Source organism: Heterodontus francisci, chromosome 9 (genome assembly GCF_036365525.1).
Source record: "Heterodontus francisci isolate sHetFra1 chromosome 9, sHetFra1.hap1, whole genome shotgun sequence".
Lineage (NCBI taxonomy): Eukaryota > Metazoa > Chordata > Chondrichthyes > Heterodontiformes > Heterodontidae > Heterodontus > Heterodontus francisci.
Window position 1 is genome coordinate 114571377 of NC_090379.1, and position 23329 is coordinate 114594705.

The 23329-nt window shown below is 46.8% G+C and overlaps 1 protein-coding gene across 5 annotated transcripts; it reads left to right on the top strand.

Moving 5' to 3' along the window:
• The first annotated feature begins 82 nt into the window (after nucleotides 1–82).
• LOC137373996 (synaptosomal-associated protein 23-like) lies at nucleotides 83–22282 on the top strand. 5 transcript variants are annotated; one of them, XM_068039731.1, is made up of 10 exons: nucleotides 93–146; nucleotides 4190–4333; nucleotides 7966–8049; nucleotides 10598–10670; nucleotides 11405–11446; nucleotides 13343–13391; nucleotides 14149–14266; nucleotides 18451–18606; nucleotides 19102–19246; nucleotides 20611–22282. In XM_068039731.1, the coding sequence occupies exons 4-10, from the start codon at nucleotides 10614–10616 to the stop codon at nucleotides 20674–20676; spliced, it is 633 nt and encodes a 210-aa protein (XP_067895832.1). In that variant the 5' UTR covers nucleotides 93–146; nucleotides 4190–4333; nucleotides 7966–8049; nucleotides 10598–10613; the 3' UTR covers nucleotides 20677–22282. The 5 variants fall into 5 exon arrangements, with proteins under 5 accessions (XP_067895830.1, XP_067895826.1, XP_067895832.1 ...); XM_068039725.1 differs by lacking the exon at nucleotides 7966–8049 and having other exon boundaries at nucleotides 86–146; nucleotides 4173–4333; XM_068039728.1 differs by lacking the exon at nucleotides 7966–8049.
• The last annotated feature ends 1047 nt before the right edge of the window (nucleotides 22283–23329 follow it).

The window sequence follows — 23329 nt, forward strand, 5'->3', positions numbered from 1 at the left end:
TCGCAAGCGCAGAGCTGGGCATCCGACGCATGCGCAATGCGACGCTAAGTGATATATATATATATATATACGTCACTACGGTACGGGGCATGCGTAGTGAGAAAGTATAAGCAACAAGAGTTGAAGGGAAGTGCTGCTGCGGAGTGGTGAGTACTTGGGGTTACGGTACGATGTAATCCTTATCTTTCTTCCCTTCACCACCTCACCAACTAACTCCTTCCTTCGCCACCCCCCCCCACCAATTAACTCCTTCCCTTTGCCCCCCCCACCAACTACCTCCATCCCTTTGCCCTCCCCCCCGCCAACTACCTCCTTCCTTTGCCCTCCCCCCCGCCAACTACCTCCTTCCCTTTGCCCCTCCCCCCCGCCAACTACCTCCTTCCCTTTGCCCTCCCCCCCCGCCAACTACCTCCTTCCTTTGCCCTCCCCCCCCGCCAACTACCTCCTTCCCTTTGCCCTCCCCCCCCCGCCAACTACCTCCTTCCCTTTGCCCTCCCCCCCCCGCCAACTACCTCCTTCCCTTTGCCCTCCCCCCCCCGCCAACTACCTCCTTCCCTTTGCCCTCCCCCCCCGCCAACTACCTCCTTCCCTTTGCCCTCCCCCCCCCCGCCAACTACCTCCTTCCCTTTGCCCTCCCCCCCGCCAACTACCTCCTTCCCTTTGCCCTCCCCCCCCCGCCAACTACCTCCTTCCCTTTGCCCTCCCCCCCCCGCCAACTACCTCCTTCCCTTTGCCCTCCCCCCCCCGCCAACTACCTCCTTCCCTTTGCCCTCCCCCCCGCCAACTACCTCCTTCCTTTGCCCTCCCCCCCCGCCAACTACCTCCTTCCCTTTGCCCTCCCCCCCCCGCCAACTACCTCCTTCCCTTTGCCCTCCCCCCCCCCGCCAACTACCTCCTTCCCTTTGCCCTCCCCCCCCGCCAGCTACCTCCTTCCCTTTGCCTCCCCCCCCCGCCAGCTACCTCCTTCCCTTGCCCTCCCCCCCCCCCGCCAACTACCTCCTTCCCTTTGCCCTCCCCCCCCCGCCAACTACCTCCTTCCCTTTGCCCTCCCCCCCCCCCCGCCAACTACCTCCTTCCCTTTGCCCTCCCCCCCCGCCAACTACCTCCTTCCCTTTGCCCTCCCCCCCGCCAACTACCTCCTTCCCTTTGCCCTCCCCCCCCGCCAACTACCTCCTTCCCTTTGCCCTCCCCCCCCCCGCACAACTACCTCCTTCCCTTTGCCCTCCCCCCCCCCCGCCAACTACCTCCTTCCCTTTGCCCTCCCCCCCCCCCCCCGCCAACTACCTCCTTCCCTTTGCCCTCCCCCCCCCCCGCCAACTACCTCCTTCCCTTTGCCCTCCCCCCCCCCCGCCAACTACCTCCTTCCCTTTGCCCCTCCCCCCCCCCCCGCCAACTACCTCCTTCCCTTTGCCCTCCCCCCCCCCGCCAACTACCTCCTTCCCTTTGCCCTCCCCCCCCCCCCGCCAACTACCTCCTTCCCTTTGCCCTCCCCCCCCGCCAACTACCTCCTTCCCTTTGCCCTCCCCCCCCCGCCAACTACCTCCTTCCCTTTGCCCTCCCCCCCCCCCGCCAACTACCTCCACCCCCACCCCCTCAGATTAATTAAAGCCAGCATAGATTTGTTAAGGGAAAATAATATTTTACTATTTTTAATGAGGTAACAGAGGGTTAATGGGGAATGCGGTTGATGTGGTGTACTTGGACTTCCAAAAGACATTTCATGAAGTGGCACATGATATGCTCTCCAGCAAAGTTTAACCCCAAGGAATAAATGGGACAGTGACAGCATAGATACCAAGTTAGCTGAGTGATAGGAAACAGTACTGGTGAATAGTTTGTTTTTCAGACTGGAGGTATTCCCCAGGAGTCGGTACTAAGGCCACTGCTTTTCTTGATCTATATTAATAGCTGAGACTTGGATGTGCAGGGCACAATTTCAAAATTTCCAGATGACATGAAACTTAGTATGGTGATGTCCTTCAAGAGGATATAGACAGGCTGGTGGGATGGGCAGACATGTGGCAGCTAAAATTTAATGCAAACTGATACATTTTGGTTGGAAGGAGGAGAAGAAGCACTATAAACTGAAGGATACAATTCTCAAGGGGGTGCAGGAGCAGTGAGACCCGGGGGTGTACGTGCACAAATCATTGAAGCTGGTAGGGCAGGTTGAGAAACTGGTTAAAATGGCATATGGATTCCTGGGCTTTATAAATAGGGGTATAGAATACAAAAGCAAAGAAGTTATGGTAAAACCTTTATAAAACACAGGTTCACTTTCAGCTGGAGTATTGTGTCCAATTTTGGGCACCATACTTTAGGAAGGATATTAAGACATTAGAGTGCAGAAAAAAATTACAAGACTGTTTCAAGGGAGGAGGAACTTCCTGCATTTGGCGCGCAAGTCTCTAGAGTGGGTCTTGAACCTGTCACTTTCCTGACTGGGGATGATCGTGCGCCCACTGAGTCGTGGCTGACGCTGCATTCTCGTCAGGCTCCAGCAACGACCTGGGGTGTGTGTGTAGTCCTGACTATCTGAGAAGTCTCATTACTGAAAGAAAAAAATGAAACTGGCTGCAATGTACTTGTAAGAGTGTTTAGTCTGCTTTCAGGATATCCTAGGTCTATTCCAATGCATTCTGTTCAAAGTCAACCACGGAACATTTCCTCCTTGTATATGAAGCACAACTGTAACTGAGGGTTAGAATCTTTGCTCCACAAAGCACTAAGGATATGGTCTCCCCATCTCTCTCCTCGCCAGAAAGTAAAGCAGCAAGTATTGATTGCTCAGGAGTAATCTGACTGAATTCCTTCCCTGGTCCTGTATATACCATTCCTGTGCTGATCCTCTCTGATACTGGACTTTGCTCTTCCTGTGCAACTAATTGATTTATGGGCCTTTATGTCATGAGCAGACAGCTGCTGCATACCAAACTGTTGGGGAGGAGGTGGGGAAGCTGTGAGCCATTTGGCCCATTCACTGCTGACCAAAAGAAGCAATGTGGAGCCCACTGCTACAGGTCAGTAATGTGACTGCTCTGCACAGTCCCTCTCCAGCTATCAGGGAAGGTTCAGAGCTCAGAATACAAAGAGCTTTCGCACTTTTCAGGACATCCCCAAAGTCCTTTACAGCCAAGTAAATAATTCTTTCAAGTACTGTTGTAATGTAGAAATGTGGGGCAGCCAATTTGCACATAGCAAGACTCCACAAACAGCAATGAGATGACCAGATAATCTGTTTTAGTGCTGTTGGTTGCAGGATGAATATTGGCTGGGACACCGGGGAGAACTCCCCTGCTCAAATAGTGCTGTGGGATCTTTTACCTCCATCTGAGAAGGTAGACGGGGCCTCAATTTAACGTCTCATCCAAACAACTGCACTTTTGACAGTATGGGACATCCTCAGTACTGCACGGAACTGTCAACCTAGATTTTATATTGAAATAATCTGCAGTGGGACTAGAACCCACAACCTTCTGACTTGGAGGTCAGTTTACCACCCACTGAGCCACAATTGACACAACTCAGAGAAGTAGTTACAGAACGTAAATTTGAAATGACTGCACATTGCAGAAAGATGTAGGGCCCTGGGACTGTGGTTTTTAACATCTGCGGTTCTTGTTCACCTGGCTGATGCAGAGGGTATGAGGCTGCTCTGTGTAAATGGTATGGCAGCCAGAACACTCCACCTGAAAAGCTTGTGGGAGTGCACGTTGGGGTCTGCGTGTGGATCTCTGTCTGTGACTGTGTTGCTTTATCTTGGTGATTACACTGCATTCTGGCTGGTGTGTACAGTATGCATTTCAAGGTGAATGAGACAAAAGGTGGTAGCGACGTGGCCTTTCACTTCAGGACTAGTCAATCACCTAAACCTTTGCAAGTGAGATGGGATTAAATGTAGAACCAGAACTTAGACATAATTCAGTCCCCAGTTTAAAGGAATAAATTCTGCTGTTTGTATTCTCCATTGTACATTTCTATGTGTAATAGATACTGACTATGTAAATCTGTCACTCTCCGATTCCCTACCCTGCAGTAGTGGCTCCTGACCTTGGTAGGACACTGATAATCTCTCTCTTTTTAGTTCTGAGATGAATTTTATTTATGTATCGCTGAAGTGTAAACAACAGCCTCTGAGTTTTGACTCCACCTCCTGCTCTACTTCCTCTCAGCCTCGTTATCTCCTCAGGTTTTTAAAGCTAATCGTCACTGTGGTACTGAGTGCTAAGGTCCCTATTAACCACCCGTTTGTTCATAACTTCATTCTACTCCTGGGAGACGCCCACAGCTCGCCAACTTTTGCCCAAGATACGAGAAAAAAGCCTGATAACTGGTACGTGATCCTTTTCTTCACTCTAGCCTGTGACTAAACTCCTGTTTTATCAATGCTATGATAGTTGTTGCTCCGCTGAATTTCCTCTCTTGTTCGTCCGAAGCTCTAATTAAAACGTAAAAGACAATTTGCTTACAGCAAGGTCCCACCAACAGCAGTGTGGTAACGACCAGATAGTGTTTTTAATGTATTAATGTTAATCAGCAGCTAGAGAGAATGCCCCTACTCTTGTTTCATTAGTGTCTGTGGGATCTTTGACACCCACCTGAGGGGGCAGATGGGCCTCGCTTTAACATCTGTTCCGAAAGACAGCAACTCCTGATAGTGCAGTGTTCCCTCAGTGTAATACTGGGTGTGTCAGCCTGGATTATGTGCTTACGTCTCTGGAATGGGATTTGAACCCATGGCTTTCTGACTTGGGTGAGAGTGCTACCCACTGAGCCACAGCCACAGACCATCCTACACCACCACCTCGCATTTAATTTCTACCATCCAAATGATTCCAGATGGTGGCATTTTCTTCTCCTTCATTGTTTCCTTCCTTGTACACTCTACACATTCAAAAACTCTAGCTCTGCATCAACTGATCACTAATTCTATTATCTCCTCTTCACTCCAACCCTTTTCAGCTTTGATAGTATCCTACACTTAAACTCTCAATAATAACAGCAACTTGTATTTATATAGCACCTTTTAACATAGTAAAATGCCCCAAGGTGCTTCACAAGAGTGTTCTCAAACAAAACTCAGCCACGTAAGATATTAGATCAGATGACCAAAACCTTGGTCAAAGAAGTAAGTTTTAAGGAGTATCTTAAAGGAGGAAAGAGGTTTAGGGAGGAAATTTCAAAGCTTGGGGCCTAGGCAGCTGAAGGCGCGGCCACCGATGGTGGAATGGTTAAAATCGGGGATGCTCGAGGCTAGAATTTGAGGAGTGCAGATAATTCGGAGTGTTGCGGGGTTGGAGGAGGTTAGAGATAGGGAGAGGTGAGGCCACGGAGGGATTTGAAAACGAGGATAAGAATTTTTAAATTGAGACATGCCGATTGTAGTCTGTGAGCACAGGGAATAATGGGTGAATGGGACTTGGTGTGAATTAGGACAGGGTTAGCAGAGCTTTGGATGACCTCAAGTTTACAGAGGGTAGAATGTGGGAGGCCAGCCATGTGTGCATTGGAATAGTTGAGTCTAAAGGTAACCATGTGTGAATGAGGATTTCAGCAACAGATCAGCTGATACAAGGGCAGAGTTGGGCAATTTTTTTTTTTTTTTTACAGAGGTGGAAATGGGTGCTCTTTAGTGATGTGCTTATGTAGTCAGAAGCTCATCTCGGGGTCTAATTTAGTAAGGTTGCCAGCGGTCTGGCTCGGCCTCAGATAGTTGCCAGGGAAGGGAATGGAGTTGGTATCAAGGGAACAGAGTTTGTGATGAGGACCAAAGACGGTGACTTCAGTCTTCTGAATGTTTAGATGGAGGAAATTTCTGCCTGTCAGACAAGCATTCTAACAATTTAGAAACAGTGGAGGTGTCACCGATGTACATGTGGAAACTGATGCTGTGTTTTTGAATGGTGGCTCTGAGGGGCAGCATGTAGATGAGAAATGTGAGGAGGCCAAAGACCAATCTTTGGGGTGCACCAGAGGTAATGGTGTGGGAGCAGGATGGGAAGCTATTGTAAGTGATACTTTGGCTCCGATTAGCTAAATAAGAATGGAACCGGTGAGAGCAGTCCCACCCAGCAGGACAACAGTGCAGAGGCATTAGAGGAGGATGGTGTGGTCAACCACATTAAACGCTGCAGACAAGTCAAGAGGAAGGATAGTTTACCTTTGTCACAGTCACATAGGATGTCATTTGTGGCTTTGAGTGCCATTTCCGTACTGCGGCAGGGGCCGCAACCTGATTAGGATTCAAACAATCCAGGAAAATGGACATGGATTTGGAGAAGAAAGGGAGGTCGAGATGGGATGGTAGTTGCAAGAATGGAGAGAACAAGTTGTTTTTTGAGGAGGGTTGATGAAGGCAGATTGGAAGGAGAGGACAACACTGACATTAACAATATCAGTTTAGTGGGGAAAGGATCGAGGGAGTAGGAGGTGGGTCTCGTGGACAAGATGAGCTCAGAGGGCATGAGGGAAGATGGGAGAGAAAGATGCACGTTCAGAGCTCAGGCAGGGAGGAACCTTGGAGGAATAATGTCCTCAGGTAATGAAAAAGCCCGTGTCCTGATGCAACAAGACCTGGACAACATCCAGGTTTGTGCTGATAAGTGGCAAGTAACATTCGTGCCAGGCAATGGCCATCTCGAATAAGAGAGAATCTAACCATCTCCCCTTGACATTCAATACCATTACCATTGCTGAATCCCCCACTATCAACATCCTGGGGGTTACCATTGACCAGAAACTGAATTGGACCAGCCACACAAATACTGTGGTTACAAGAGCAGGTCAGAGGTAGGGAGTTCTGCAGCGAGCAACTCTCCTCCTGACTCCCCAATGCCTGTCCTCCATCTACAAGGCACAAGTCAGGAGTGTGATGGAATATTGTCCACTTGCCTGGATGGGTGCAGCTCCAACAATACTCAAGAAGCTCAACACTATCCATGGCAAAGCAGCCTGCATGAATCACCATCCATCCATCACTGGCGTACAGTGGCAGCAGTGTGTACCATCTGCCAGATGCACTGCAGCAACTCGCCAAGGCTCCTTTGACAGCACCTTCCAAACCTGCAGCCTTTACCATCTAGAAGGTCAAGGGCAGCAGATGCAGGTGAACACCACCACCTGCAAGTTCCCCTCCAAGCCGCACACCATCCTGACTTGGAACTATATCGCCGTTCCTTCACTGTCGCTGGATGAAATTCCTGGAACTCCCTTCCTAACAGCACTGTGAGTGTACCTACGCCCCAAGGATTTCAGTGGTTTGAGAAGGCAGCTCACCACCACTGTCTCGTGGCCAGTTGGGGATGGGCAATAAATGCTGGCCTTGCCAGTGACGCCCACATCCCCATGGACAAATTAAAAAATATATATATATTTGGCCCAGTGAGCTAGTGTAAGGAAGGGAAACAGCAGAGGCAGCTGATTGGATGGCCTCCGTCTTATTGACAAAGACGTTCATGAGCTCCTCAAACTTGTTGATGGTAAAAGTGGCAGAGCCGGAAGAGGAACTTAAATAGACTGTTTGAGGTAGAGGAAAGAAGTCAGGGTTAATAAAACCTCCAATGTGTTTGCTCTCCATCTGACTTCTTTGCCACTCTTTCTCGCCACTCAAGAAGAACCGTATATCTATATCTAACCCCTGTGCTGTATCTGCCTTGGGAGTCATTGATGGGACAGTGTAGAGGGAGCTTTAATCTGTATCTAACCCATGTTGTACCTGTCCCGGGCAGTCCTGATACTGACACTGTGTCTGAAGTGGAAAGTGTCTGGCATTGAACTTCAATTTGAGCACAAATTTCAAGAAAAATCCAACAGTGAGAAAAGGTAATTTTTAAGCAATTAAAGCAGGATCCCACTCAATCAGGAGTGAGGAATTGTAAAGGGGCACCAGATGTGCAGAGTATGTTGGTTTCTGAGGGATGCCTGTCTTAGTTTCAGGTTGATGTCACTGGTCTTTGTTTATTTTAGTGACGCCCAGTCTGTGCTGAGTGATGGATATTTGGATGTGTGTGAGAAGGGAGAAGTGCCTTGGGACATTTTACTAGGTAAAAGGTGCGATACGAAGGCAAGTTGTTTGGATGAGAACACTTCTGGTCTGGCTGTAATGCCCCATGCAGTTGAATAGCCTGCCTGCACTTCCTGTTTAAAAGTTTTTTGAGAAATAACCACTTAGCTTGGGTTCAGAGTGTGCATCCCTACGACAGTCACAAGCTGCTGGCAGATCTAGTGATATCTAAAATTCTGTTCAGTGTAAGTCTTGGCTTATGTGAAACTTGTAGAGAACCATGGTAAGACCACACTGAGCGCTGTGCACCAATCTGGTCATAGTATAAAAGTGCTGAACGGGCTGGGCTCTTCTGAAAAGGGAAGGTTGAGGGGTGACCGGAGTTTTTTAAATTCATGAAAGGGTTTCATAGGATAGATGTAGAGAAAATGTTTCCACTTGTGAAGGGAGTCCAAAACTACAGGCCATAAATACAAGATAGTCACTAATAAATCCAATAAGATGGACTAGTTGAGACAAATAGCATAGATGCGCTTAAGGGAAAGCTAGTTAAGTATGTGAGGGAGAAAGGAATAGAAGTTTATGCTGATAGGGTGGAAGGAGGCTTGTGTGGAACATACACTGGCAAAGACCATCAAAATAGAAAATGCTGGAAACACTCAACCGGTCAGGCAGCATCTGTGGAGAAAGAAAGACAATTAAAGTTTCAGGTTTGTGACGTTTCCTTAGAAGTGGTCCTGAAACATTTAACTCTTTCTCTCTCCACAGATGCTGCCCGACCTGCTGAGCGTTTCCAGCATTTGCCGTTTTTATTTCCGATTCCCAGCATCTACATTATTTTGCTTTTGTACTGGCATTGACCAGCTGGGCTGAATGGCCCGTTTCAGTGCTGTAAATATCATGTAATTCTATATAACTGCTTTTGCTCCCTGACTTGCTGAACCTGCTGCCACACCCAAGTCTCGAGGCAGAACAGCTGCTATGTTCTACAAAGCTAAGTGCGTTCTGTCCACCGGTCACCTGTGTGTGTATTTGTTTGCTGTTGCTGGTTTGCTGTTCCTGTGCGGCACTGTCCAGGGTGTCGGTCAGCACTACAGTTTGGAATTCCTATTCATTTGTTTCTAGGGTTCCTATGTAGTCCACAGTAACACAATTTGAGGCACTTGGAGTCATTCTGTGAGGCAGACAGCTGAAGGAAGTACTGTGAACAACAGGTACTTTCCTTTAAATGCAGCAAGAGTGAAGAGGAAGCTTGCTTCAGTGTGTCTCTCTCACTCTAGGGCGCAATTACAATGTGGGTGATGGGGACTGGTTTGCACACTCAACTGGGTATGACGTATAACTCCACATTGCAATTAGTCCCAAGCAATGTCTATGTTGCTAATACTATCAGATTGTGCCGTTCAAATTCAGGATATATCCACCAATAAGGCAACAGTGCTCAGAACTAAGCCACAAAGCTCCGAGGAGTGGGTACAAATAACCAGAGTTCAGGGGTCACCTGTGGCTTTAGGACTACAGATTAGACAACTCTGATTTGGACTAAACAGAGGGGCTGTCATTTAAGAAGGGAAAAGCTAGAATGGACTTGCATTTAAATAATGTTTTATGATCTCGCACATCCCAAAGCACTTTATTTCAAAAGTACTTCCTTTGCTGTTTAGTCAGTTATAATGTAGCCAATCTGCGCACAGCAAGGTCCCATGCAGCAATCAGATAATCAAATCATCAATTTTAGTGATAACTGAAGGATAAAATTTGACCAGAGCACTGGGGAAAAACTTAACCTGCTCTTCAAAATAGTGCCATGGAGTCTTTTACATCTACCTGACAGGGCAGACGGTGACCTCGGTTTAACGTCTCATCTGAAAGACAGCACCTCTGACAGTGCAGCATTTCCTCAGTACTACACTGAAGTGTCAGCATAGATTTTGTGCTCAAGGAGGGAGAAAGTAGATATTGACCGATTCCTTAGTTTGTGTGGTAGTTTCTAGAGTGACTGAACGCTTGCTCAAGTATGAGCTGATCAGAGTTGGCATGGATTTGTGAAAGTTCCTGCTTTGAGGAATCTAGTTGAATTACATTGAGGATGTGACTAGCATGGTGGACAGGGAAGTCTAGAGAAGTTTCTAAAAGCAGTGCACATCAGATCAAAATAATGTGAATTTATTGAACAATACATGGTCGTAGGGTAGGGCAATTGAAACTTAAGATTGAGATGGATAGGTTTTCGTTAAAGGTCTACAGGGATATGAAGCAAAAGTGGGTTAAGATAGCATCCGCTATAATCTAATTGAACAATGGATTAGATTCGAGGGGCTCAATGGCCTTCTGTTCTTATGTAAGTCCATTATCATATCATGTGACTACCAGAATGGTGGAAATCAATCTAGATGGACCTTGGTCTTTCCTCGTCCTGTATTTCCTATGTCGGAACCAAAGCTTGCATTGAGCAAGGCTGAGCTGTTGCCCTCATCGGTATTTGCAGCATTTATATGCTCAGGAAGCAGGCCTTGGCACAACTCTCCCTGAGCCTTGGGAGGAAGTATGTTTTTGGTTTTGTTTCACACACGTGTGTCTCTCTCTCCCTTCCAGGTTTGGGCAGATCAGCATGGCTGACATGTCTGTTGAGGATATACAGGACCGAGCAAACCAGGTGACGGATGAGGTGAGTCAGAACTGTGGGATAGGTGGGGGAAAATGGTGAGCTTTCAGCTGGAAGCAGGCTGGGGAAGAGTTGGGTGGGCTGAGGATACATCCTTCGAAACAGCTGTTGGTGTTTTTTTTTCCCTAAACTTTCCGCCCCCTTTTTTTGGGACCCCTCTAAGACACGGAAGGCTGTGGAACCCTCCAGGGTGAAGGCCTGAGTCCCTCCAGTACCCCAACAGACTGTTAACAGTACCCAATTACTCAGTCAGTGTCAGGTGTCACAGCTGAGCCCTATTCTGTCTTCTCCTATCGCCTCGCTTTCCAGTAGCAGGCACTGGATAGAGTGGTTGCCCATCATTACTCTGAGGAGCATTGTAGTACCTCTAATGCTTTTCCAGCTGAGATCAGCTCGCTTCTTAAGCAAAACAGTTAAACAGCTCAGACCTGAGGTCCCGTCCCCACCCCACCCCACCCCAAGCAACTTGCTGACCATTCCAAATGTTGGTTATGCTGGGGTTGGTCAGGTGAGCTCCACAGGGTGCTCCCAGTGTCCTCGGTTCAGCACGGGCTGCTCTGGCTTAGCCTTTCCAGCAGTCACAAGTTTATTTAATATCTGAAGGAGGCTGACTACCAAATGCTCAGTGCAGAGTCCAACAGTAAAATTACGGAAGCACAAACTATCGTGGCTGGTGAATGCAGGGTTTGTGCGTGGCAATACCCCATGCCTGATGATTTCTGTTCCTCTGTTCACAGTCCCTGGAGAGCACCCGGAGGATGCTGCAGCTGGCGGAGGAGGTAAAGTCAAACTACATCTTCTGTTGGGGTTACAGTACAGAGTGCAGGGAGATGGGCTCTGTCAAGGGATATAGAGACAGGGAGACATGGTCTGTAATCACACTTTACTGTGACGCTGGAGCAGGCACTGTTTTTAGGTTTAATATCGCATTCTGGCATGTGCTGGAGATGTGATTGTAGCTTTCACCGGGGGGTGGGCGGGGGGAGGTCAATCGAGCAGACTGGAGCTGATCAGGGCAAGGTTGTACTTGTTTCTGTTTGTCTATATTAAAACTCTGTTGCTTGTGCACACCTCTTGCTTGTGCCTCATGCATAGTGTTATTGTCACTCTTTAAACTTTCACCATTATAAATTCACATCCACGGTCTTGCAGCACTAAAGGTCATTCAGCGCATCCAGCTTCTTTTGAAAGAGCTATCCAATTCCCCATAACCTTGTGAATTTTTCCCCTTCAAACACGTATCCAGTTCCCTTTTGAAAGTTATTATTGACTCTGCTCCCACCGCTCTTTCAGGTAGTGTATGCCAAATCATAACTTGCTGCATTTAGGAAAAAAAAAATCTTATCTCTGTCTGGTTCTTTTGCCAATTATGTTGCATCTGCGTCCTCCTGATTACTGACTGTCCTGCCAATGGAAACCAGTTTCTCATTTATTCTATCACAATCCCTTAGTTTTGAGCACTTCTGAATCTCCCCTTAATCTTCTCGGGGAATACCCCAACTTCCCCAGTCTCTCCACTTGTTCTGGCTACCATTCTGATAAAGCACCTCTGCATCCCCTCTAAAGCCTTTATATTCTTCCCATAGTATGGTAGCCAGAACTGAATACACTATTCCAGCTGATACCTGACCAGTGATTTATTTTTTAAAAAGTGTAACTTCCTTTCTTTTATACTCTATGCCTCTGGTTATAAAGCCTGTATACGCTTTTAACATAAAAGCAAAATACTGCAGCTGCTGGAAATCTAAAATAAAAACAAAATGCTCTCTGAAAGAGTGACTATTTCTGTCTCTGCAGATGCTGCCAGACCTGCTGAGTGTTTCCAGCACTTTCTGTTTTTTATACTCAACAGCCTTCTCAACATGTCCTGCCACTTTGAGATTTGTGTACATACACCCCCAGATATCTCTGTTCCTGCAACTGCTTCAAAACTGTACCATTTGGTTGATATTGCTTCTCATTCTTCCTACCAAAACACATCACTAGATACTTGTCTGTTAAATTTCATCTGCCATGTCCAGGCTTATTTCACCAGTCTATGATGTTCTGAAGTCTCGCTATCTTACTCATTGTTTACTACTTTTGAATACTGAGGAACCCCATTGTACACTTCCCTCCAGTCTGATAAGCAGCCGTTCTCTGCTTTGTGTCCCCTAGCCAATGTAGTATCTGTGCTGCCACTGTCCCTTTAATCCCAAGGGCTTTATTGGTGAAGTATCGGAGAAAGGGAGGAGCAGAAATGCATGTGAAGAAATGCTTACTGAAGGAGAGCACTGCAGCTGAAGAGCAAGCACAATGTTTGCAGGTTCACATTCTGGCCCCACCCCCGACCAATCTTATTTTGACTCTTCAGAGAATTATCCCAGTATGAACAGTAAAACAAATGCTGTACATATTGGGAATTTGAAAGAGGCTGGAGATGGGTAGACAGATCCTTGAGGTTCTGGGCTCTTAACCCACACAGTGGCTAGCACTCTGGGTGTGAGCAGGCAGGGGGTATGGCTGTACCTTCTCACTAATTCTGGCACAGTTCATCAGGTGGTGGATTTGGAGAATTGAGCCCTGTGATAACTATAGAATGTGCATGGCTCAGTGTTGGAGTCCCCACTTCTGTGCAGCCCCCTCCTGTGATTAAAGTGACCACTCAAGTGTGCTGACTCTTCCTTTTATTTCAGAGCAAGGATGCTGGTAGCAAGACCATGATTATGCTGGATGAGCAGGGAGGTGAGTGCAGAGCTCTGCTTGATACTGTGGGGCTGGTGTGGGTGGGGAGGTAGGGCCGGGGTTGTTCCACCGGCCCTAGGGCTGGTTAGCGTGGGCCCATACTTGCAGGGAAGGGGTGGGACAGGGAACATGGGGATGATCCTGCAGTGAACAACGGGTACAGTATCCTTTACAACAGTTGGACTGATGAGGGCAGACTGTTGTGCGTGTGGAATCTTTGCCTCCGGTTATGTATCCAGGGGTGCTGTCAGCCACTGAACGATTGGGCCATCCAATGGAGAGAAACTTCCCACCTCCTTGTTCCCTCTCCTGAGTTAAATGTTAAAAAGTGAGATAATGTTCCTCAGTACAACCAAACCTCTGGCCTGGTAGGGGAGAGTGTTAGCTGAACAGTAATAGGGGTGGGGGGGTATTGCCAATTGGGTCATAAATTGTCCACCTGCTGATTCCCACATGGAGTAAGCTCAATCTTGGCTGGGTTGTTTCCACTATGGTGGAGCAAACTGTGTCCCTTGGCAGAACTGGCACACTCTGGTAGGACAATTCCTGACCCATGAAGTGTGTGTGTTGGGAGGAAGACACTAGGAGGAAGGAGACTCTGGTTGTTCCAACAGAGCTTCCTGCACATTGTGGCATTCTAAAGACTCATACATTTAAACCGGGGTTTGGGGGGGCAGGTGGTGGAAAAACAGATAGAGAGCCCCTCAGCTGCTCCACACAACACCTGACCTTGCAACTATGTCCTGTTTTTGTTTAGAACAACTGAAGCGCATTGACGAGGGGCTAGATCAGATCAATCAGGATATGAAGGAGGCAGAGAAAAACCTGACCGACCTCACCAAATGTTGTGGCCTGTGTGTGTGTCCCTGCAGCAGGTAGGTGTCACTGGGCAAGTCCAGTGAATGGCTTCCAACTAACCCCCCACCCCAATTTCCCAACCAAGCCAGGGTACGATAAGAAAAAAAAAAAGGACTTGAATTTATATTGCACCTTTCACGACCTCTGGACATCCCGAAGTTACAGCCAGTGCAGTCACTGTTTTAATGTGGGAGACGTGGCAGGCAATTTGTGCACAGCAAGTTTCCAAAACAGCAATGGAAATGATTAGATAATCTGTTTTAGTGATGTTGATTGAGGGTCATTGGCCAGGATACTGGAGAGAACTCCCCTGCTCCTCTTCGAAAGATCTTTTGGATCCAGCTGAGAGGGCACACAGGGCCTGGGTTTAACATTTCGCTCAATAAATAGCACCTCTGACAGCGTAGCACTCTCTCAGTACTGCATTGGAGTGTCAGCCTGGATTATGTGCTCAAGTCTCTAGAATGGGGTACTCTCAACCTTCTGACTCTGAGATGGGAGTAATACCACTGAGCCATGGCTGACAATACGCAGCAGTGTGAAAAGAATGCAGCACCTTCAGTCCAAACAGGGCACCCGTCAGTGTCCTTTAAATTACATCCCAGATGTTAAAATGGAGTTTGAAATTGAGTGAAGGATATTAGATGGGCAGTGGCTATTTCACACAGGGGCAGACAGACTTGTTGCTGGGGTTAAGGAATGCTGTTCAGACGGTGTACAGGGAGCTTTGTGTACGTAGTATGCCTACCAACCCAGCTGATGCTGTTGCTGTGTTGAAGGCTGACTGGTTGTCTGTCCACAACTTGGTATCAAGTTGCTGTACGCAGCACACACTGGTGCTGACAGCTGCCAGGAGATTTGCCACATGCTGCCACTATATGTAAAGTCTGTGCAACTGTGTCTTGTAAATTGATCAGAATTTTGCTTCAAGCCCAAAGGAGTGTCTTCAGTATTCAAGCTCTGGAACGGTAGCTGTGGTTAATGTGTGTGACATGCTCAGCATGAAGTGTGATGATTGAGTTTTCAGGTCTGTTGTTTGTCAAACTAACTCCTTTCTGCTGGTTACAGTTCAGCTGCTCTCTAACAATCACAATCTGCTCGCCACTTTTGCTACCACTGTCCATTAGCAAGTTAATCAAATCAAACTGTGGCTGACAGAATTCTAATTCCAGAGGGCAGCTCAGGAGGAGTGCTTCAGGCTGTTTCTCTAATGCTAGAATCCTCATTAACACTGCTCTACCTATAATGTCTATTCTTTGAGTTCATTTTCTTGCTCTCTCTCACTCTTCCCCCGCCCCTTTTTTCTTCCCTATGCTTCATTCATTGGAGATTAACCCTAATATAATCCTGAGTGGAAAATGGGAGCCAGTCAGTGACGTACACAGTGGATTCTGACATGGAGAACACTGCCGATTTGGGAATCGTGTGCTGTCCGCATATTGAGTAGGTGGTACATTTAACTGCATGCTGCATGAACCTGGTGTGTGCCTGTTTAAATCGTGTAAATGTTGCAAGTCTGTGTCGTTAAAACAAAGAAATTATATTTCTACATCGCCTTTCACAATCTCAGGATGTCACAAAGCATTTCGCACGCAATGAAGTATTTCTGAAGTGTAGTCACTGTTGGAAATGTTGCAGCCAACCTATACACAGAAAGACTCCACAAACAGCAATGTGATAATGACCAGATGATTTTTTTTTTTGTGGTGTTGATTGAGGAATAAATATTGGCCAGGACTCAAAAGATACCCCTGTGTGCTTTGAAATAGTGCCATGGGATCTTTTATGCCCACTGAAAGGGAAGACAAGGCCTTAGTTTAAGGTCTGCTTTGAAAGACCTCCAGTGCAGCACACTCTCATTATTGTACTGGTGTGTTAGCCTAGATTATGTGTTCAAGTCAAAATATGTAGGGAGAAGGATTAAGGGAATTGCTAAAAGGAATACTGGAACCACCAACAGAATGACAAACAGTGGTGGACTGAGAAGGAACTGGAAATGAGCAGAGTGTTGAACAACTAAACCTAACAGGAAGAATTTCTTTTGGTAAATCATGACAGTAAATGAAGTTGTCCAATGGAAATTGAGAAACATTAATGTCATCCTTGTTTCCTTCCTTAAAAGACTTAACCTACTAAGTAAGGGCATTGCCCAGTTCTGTCCTAAAATGGCAATCGGGGTCTTGTATACACCATAGAACGCTGATTTGTATATTAAAAGAGGCCTACAGCCTGATTCAGGCAGAAGGCCCTGAGGACGATAGAGACTGCTACGTAGCAGTAATGGGGTGATACTAACTAAAAAAGACAAACAGTAGCCACCATCCTCGGAGATTCCACGACTAGACAGTGGCGCAGTGGTTAGCACCGCAGCCTCACAGCTCCAGCGACCCGGGTTCAATTCTGGGTACTGCCTGTGTGGAGTTTGCAAGTTCTCCCTGTGTCTGCGTGGGTTTTCTCTGGGTGCTCCGGTTTCCTCCCACAAGCCAAAGGACTTGCAGGTTGGTAGGTTAATTGGCCATTATAAATTGCCCCTAGTATAGGTAGGTGGTAGGGAAATATAGGGACAGGTGGGGATGTGGTAGGAATATTGGATTAGTGTAGGATTAGTATAAATGGGTGGTTGATGGTTGGCACAGACTCGGTGGGCCGAAGGGTCTGTTTCAGTGCTGTATCTCCTAAACTAAAAACTAAACTTTCACATCTGTAGGTTCCAGACTAGTTCAACAACAACATCTCCAAGATGGCCTTAATGTGACTAAGGGTGCTAAGTGAGACTAGAGACAAAGTCCATGATGAAGTTCCACGTGAAAAGGCAGAGATGAGTTTCAGGTAGAGGATATCCTGGGTAAAACCTCGAGGTGGGAGCAGAATTGGCTGACCGAGAAGGAGTCTTAAGTCCCCATGTAGCTGGTCCCCATCATCTACTGCATAAACCCCTCCGTTCCACTGGCAACAATGGTGCCATCTGCAAACTATGAAGCTTCCTTTTCCAGGTCATTGGAAAAATTGTTGAATCAGTCCCAACACTGAACCTATCTAGAACCTTTCCCATTGAAAGATAGCACCCCCTGCTGATCCATTTGCATTTATACTGAACCTCCACCCATGACACTTTCCATTCAAAGACTGTTTCCTAATTGCCCAGCTCAAATTTGATATGTCTGTGCACCACCACCAATACCAGATTTCCTCCAGTAGGCTGCTTGTGGAAAACTCTAAAGACATGAAGTAGTCAGCCATACAATCTTGCCTAATTAAGCACTAGTTATTTTATCAAAGGTTCCAGCTTGCTGGGCTGACCTGACCTGTCATTCCTTGTGCATATCCACACTACCCATTCGTTTGCATTCCCCTGAAAGCCTTGCCAGCTTGACCTTGATGACTGATTGTAGAACTTACATTGGTGCAGAACTTCACCCAGTCCACTTGAGGTACTCCACTTGCTCCAGTCCTCTATCACCCCTTTCAGAGGTGTCCCTAAAGTGGGTTATTTTCAATTGTCTAAGATCCCTTGTGGTTCAGTTGGTTACAGTTGCGTGTAACTGAGGTCGCTGTCTGGTTTAGTCCCTGGTCTGTGCTGAGTTAGCTTATCTGTCAGGTCGCCAAAATAAACCCATGTGGCATTGCGTCAGGGAGGGAGAAATCAGCCGGGTCCTTGCTCCTGATTCTATTAAGAACTGTCTGCCAAGGACCAAACTGGACACTTAATGGGGCTGAGGTGTGAAAGGTGGTCCCCTGAGTAAAGTGGCAGGGACAGGACCAGGGCCTGTAGAGACAGACTCCCAGCAGTTGATGACCTTGAGGGGTGGAAAAGTAGTTGGGAGGGCAATTCACCATTTTGGAAAGGATCTCTGGATTGCAGTGCAGCCCATTACAGGAAAAGAAGATTGATGCTTGTAGCTACTGCAGGTTCCATATGTTTCATTTACATTGCTTATCTTCTGTGCCATGAGCTGAAAACCAGAGACATCATGAATTGGTATGACCCATGTTCAGCATGTTTTTTTTTAAAAAAAAAAAAGCTGTTTATACACTACCTTTCACAACCTCAATGTCCCAATAGGCTTTACAGTCAATGAAGTTCTTTTGAGCGTAGTCACCGTAGGAAACACCTACCTCCCTCCCCAACTGAAGGATGCCTGGATGTGAATCTTTCAAGAACTCATCATGACATCACTGTCTGTCTTTTTCTCTGTCGCAGGGTCAAGAACTTCGAGATGGGAGATGTGTACAAGAAGGCCTGGGGCAGCGACGCTGATGGGAACACTGGTAGAGTCGTCTCCAATCAGCCAAGCAATGCGCAGAACCACCATGAGATGGCCAGGCGGGGTGGTGAAGGAGAAGGCTACATTACCAGGTAGCCAGGCTGGGGCTCTGTCACTGTCCAAAACCAGGGCACAGACATCTGGCATTGGTCACATGTACAAGTCACATCATTCCCCATATGCTGTAATCGGCAAGCAAACAAACAGCCCTTTGACTGCTGATCCCCAATGAAGACAGCAGGCATGACCTTTCCAGCTCTGCCCAGCCATCCCATAAGTTAGCACAGCCTTTCCACCTCTAACCCTGGAGATAGAGCATGACCTCTCCATCCTTATCAACCCACCAGAGGAGAACAGACATGACCTCCAGGGGTGGTGGGAAGGAGCAGGCATGACCCCTCCTCTTCCATCACCAACCAGAGTAGAGAATTCACCTCATTCCTATTGTCTCCCACACAGCCTTTGATTACTAGAGGCCCACTGGTAAATTTGTTTTAATAACAAAAGGCAGATGATGAAGAAGCATTCACTGTACCAAGTCCCCAACATAATGTGAAAATAACCTGAGAATTTGGGTTCCTTCTCAGGATAACCAATGATTCCAGAGAGGATGAAATGGAAGATAACCTGCATCAAGTGGGCAATATCATTGGAAACTTGAAAAACATGGCTATTGACATGGGCAATGAAATAGAATCCCAAAACAAGAAGATCGACAATATTACTGAGAAGGTACCTGCTGTATTTCTGCCTTCATTCCTCGTGATGCTAAGGCTTTCAGACTTTAGATAACTCTTACAGGGCGAGTCTTGGCTCCCTAAAGTGTTGAGTATCTTCCCTTGAGAGCAAGGTAACAAGCTCAGGATAGCAAACAGGCAATCTCTCCTCAAATAACTGTGGTTACTGGGCCCACCCTAGAGAATCACATCAGGCCTTGTTCCAGGCCTTTAGTTACAAGTGAATGTGTAGCACAGTGTCAAATATCTATTTACACTTTTGTGGAGATTTATGCCAGCCAGTTCCTTGCAGAAAAAGCAGAATATCCGAAGCTTTGTTTCATGGATAGTTTTTATAGGTATCATCTTGTTAATTGTATCTAACTGGTCTAACCTATTCATTTTTGAGAAACACTGCTGTCTATCTGGGCAACAAGATAGACTTGTCTTAACTTGGTTGGTTTGAACTGTTTTTGACAACTTAAATACGCCTGCAAACAGCTGCCGGAGCTTCCTGGATTTGAAGAACTTGGACTTGTCTAAAAATAACAAGACTGAGAGATAACAGCAAATTACATAGTTTGTTTAAATGTGGCTTAGCCCCTCCTCCTTGGATTGGATTAGCAAAGGTGTAGAAGTAATGTTACGTTGAAATGCACTAGTTAGACTGCATCTGGAGTACTGTGTTCAGTTCTGGGCACCAAACCTCAGGAAGGATAAATTGGCCTTGGAGGGAATGCAGTGTGAATTTACCAGAATGATACTGGAGCTAAAAGGGTTAAATTAAAGACAGGTTACAGAGATTAGGCTTGTATTCTTTTGAATAGAGTAGATTTAAGAGATGTTTAAGATGATCAAAGGATTTGACAAGGTAGAGGAACTATTTCCTTTGGGGAGTCCAGATAGAGCCAGGCCTTTTGAGGGTTGATTTCAGAAGCACTTTGCACAAAGGGTGGTGGAAATCTGGAACACCCTCTTTTTTTCTCCACCCCCCCCACCTGACAAAAAAAAAAGCTGTGGATGCTGGGGGTCATTTGCAAATTTCAAAACCGATTGATACTTTTGTTAAGCAAGGGTACTAAGGGATATAGAAGCAAGGCAGGTAGATGGAGTTGAGATACACATCAGCCATGATCTAACTGAATGACAGAACAGGCTCTAAGTGCAGAATGATCTTCTACTGTTACTATATTGAGTTAGGCTGGGATGTGTATTTTAGTTGCAGTTGCTTATGTCTTGAGTTTTAAAAAAAAATTACCAAGATAAAACACAATCATATCCAACAAGAACAGCAAACATTAGTCCTGTGTGTGCGCGATTGGTGGGGGATGGGGAGTTGTGTGTGTGCGCGCTGGTGCTGACAGTCTCTGTGTTTAACAGGCTGATGCTAACAAAGCTCGGATCGACGATGCCAACTTGAGAGCAAACAAACTCATCAAAAACTAATATGGAGCTGAACTCGACACTCTGCCCTGAACGTACAGTTTTGCCTTCAAATCTGATATGTGTCCCTTTGTGTTGGAGTCACTGCGCCACTTTGTGCCTTCCTGCATCTTTCTCCCAACGAGCTGACTTCTCGAATTAGTGTAAGATGTGCGTTGATGCTGAGTGACTCCTGGCGTTTTTCATCAGTGCACGGTCTCCCAGCCAGTCAAGGCCACAGCCAAAGAAGTGACTGATTTTCTCCACCCCACTGGCCTAATGTTCAAGTGGCTTTTGGCAGTATACTTCCAGTGCCTGTTCATCGCCAATGTAACGACAGCAGAGGACTGACTGCAAGGGTCAAAATTGGGAGCTGTGGGCAATCCAAATCAGCAATATGTGGAAGACTAGTCTGCCTCTCTTCCCCTACCATCTTTCACCTTCTAAATACTTATCTTTCTTTCCCCATGGTCTATCTCGCTTGCTCTCTCTCCCCCTTACACTTAAATGCCACCAGATTACCTTAACCTATATAGTCATCTTTGACAAAAGTCACATTTGCCAAAATAAGACTAGAGGATAGTGATGATCTGAAGGGAAGAGAATGGGGAGTATTTTGCAGGTACATGACCTAGAATGACTTGATATTTTCATTGGGATGCACTCAAAGATTCTACCCACTTCACTAATGACACCCTGTCTCTGGGTCCTGCAATAATCCAGATACTTACAGCCCCTGTACCCCTTACTCTTCCCCTCATTATTCCCATGATTTCTATCCATTTTTTTTTGCTATGACGTCCTTTCAAGTTTTAATTGGATTTAATTTGACAGCTCAGGAGGTTTGATGATGATGCCGTTTCTACGGTACAAAGCACATTTTAGTTCTGTCCCAGAAATCAGACTGCCTCTGGCCTTTCCTGTCAAATGTGAGGCACACAGATGCCAGTGGCTGGGCTTGCCCCTCTACCTCAAACCCTCTTCTCCCACCCTGCACCTGCCCATCAGCCACAAACTACACAGACTGCAGAGTTCTGACCTTTCTATCTGCCTCAACACTGCTCCTAGAGCCTGTGCCTTCAGTGTGTGAGCCTGCCTAGGGGCACTGTCACAGCTGGATTCTGGCAGCTATCCTGCACTAGGCACCCTCCCCCTCTGGCCTTTGTAGTATGCAGGGGTTGTGGACAGGGAACGATAACCACAAATGCCACTGTGGAGTGAAATCAGTGACCATGGAGGCCCAGCTGCAAGAAACAAACTACCTGAAATCATGAAATTTGGACCAAAATAGTTTAAATAACCTGGTTGGGGGGGGGTGCAGGTGAGAGTGTGTGTTGGCTGGGTGAAGCTGGCTCTCCCCTTGGGCAGGATCCTCTGCACAAAAGCCTGGTCTTTATGCAGTGCCTCTCTGCTTCACATCACTTAATGTCAGCTACTTGTATGCAGAAAAACAAGTGAAGATGAGCAGTGGTCGTGGCTGCACAAACTATTTTCAGTGCTTGCTGTAATATATATTGTACATTTAATCATTTCTCCACAATCCAATTGCATTGAGCTCAATGGGAAACAATAATGTTTAATAGAAAAAATGTCTCATTTCTTTTTCTAAAATAAATCCTCAAAGTAGTCATTGTGCCTGCAGTAAAACCTGACTTATTGGATCAGGACAGGTCAACAACTAAATTTACTTCTCATTAATTGAAAACATCTAATTAATACCTGAATCACTCATCTCAGCCGGAGAGAATGTTACTGGTGTTTACAATGGTACACATACTGAAAGCTTTCTTGAAGGATTGAATTCCCTCTGTTCGGCTGCAGTGATTGCCTTGTAAGAGACATTGCTCACGTGGCAATTCTAGCTGCAGTGTTTGTGACTGTCAGGTGCTTTAGTTCCACTTTCCTCTTTGTCCCTTTTGCCAGCCTTTAAAGTGTTCTTTAGGTTGGGGGGGGTCCTGGATATTACCCTGTGGTTCTCTTAACCAGGCAAGTGGTGATTGATCTGGCAGGTCACCGGCTGAGAATTCTGCAGCAAGTAACTCACCTGTCTCCCCAAAGCCTGTCCACCTACAAGGCATAAGCTAGGAGTGATGGAATACTCTCCACTCGGTTGGATAGGTACAGCTCCACCACAAGATCGACACAATCCAGGATAAAGCAAACCAGTTGATTGGCACCCCATCAACATCCACTCCCTTCATCACTGACGTACAGTGGCAGCAGTGTGTACCACCTACAAGATGCACTGCAGCAACTCATCAAGACTCCTTTGACAGCAGTTTCCAAACCCATGACCTCTACCATCTAGAAGGTCAAGGGCAGCAGGTGCATGGGAACACCACCACCTGCAAATTCCCCTCCAAGTCACACACATCCCGACTTGGACTTATATCATCACTCCTTCACTATGACTGGGTCAAAAACCTGTAAACTCCCTTCCTACCAGCACTGTGGGTGCCCACACAGACTGCAGTAGTTCAAGAAGGCAGCTCACTGCCACCCAAGGGGAATTGGGGATGGGCAACAAATGCTGGCTTAGCCAGCACCACCCACATTCCATGAATAAATGAATCTGGCTGGCCTTCCCGTTCAGCCTGTGAGCTGGGGTAGGGGGAGTGGCAGGCCAGGGCCACCTTTGCCATTGCTCTGCCCCAGAGTTTCCTGTTGCTACTCACAC

Excerpts from the sequence above, each read along its gene's own strand:
- LOC137373996 (XM_068039729.1), top strand. The coding sequence starts at position 10,614 with ATGGCTGACATGTCTGTTGAGGATATACAGGACCGAGCAAACCAGGTG. Across the intron at positions 14,267-18,450 it reads TGTGTGTGTCCCTGCAGCAG|GGTCAAGAACTTCGAGATGG; the intron begins GTAGGTGTCACT and ends TCTCTGTCGCAG. Across the intron at positions 18,607-19,101 it reads GGAGAAGGCTACATTACCAG|GATAACCAATGATTCCAGAG; the intron begins GTAGCCAGGCTG and ends GTTCCTTCTCAG.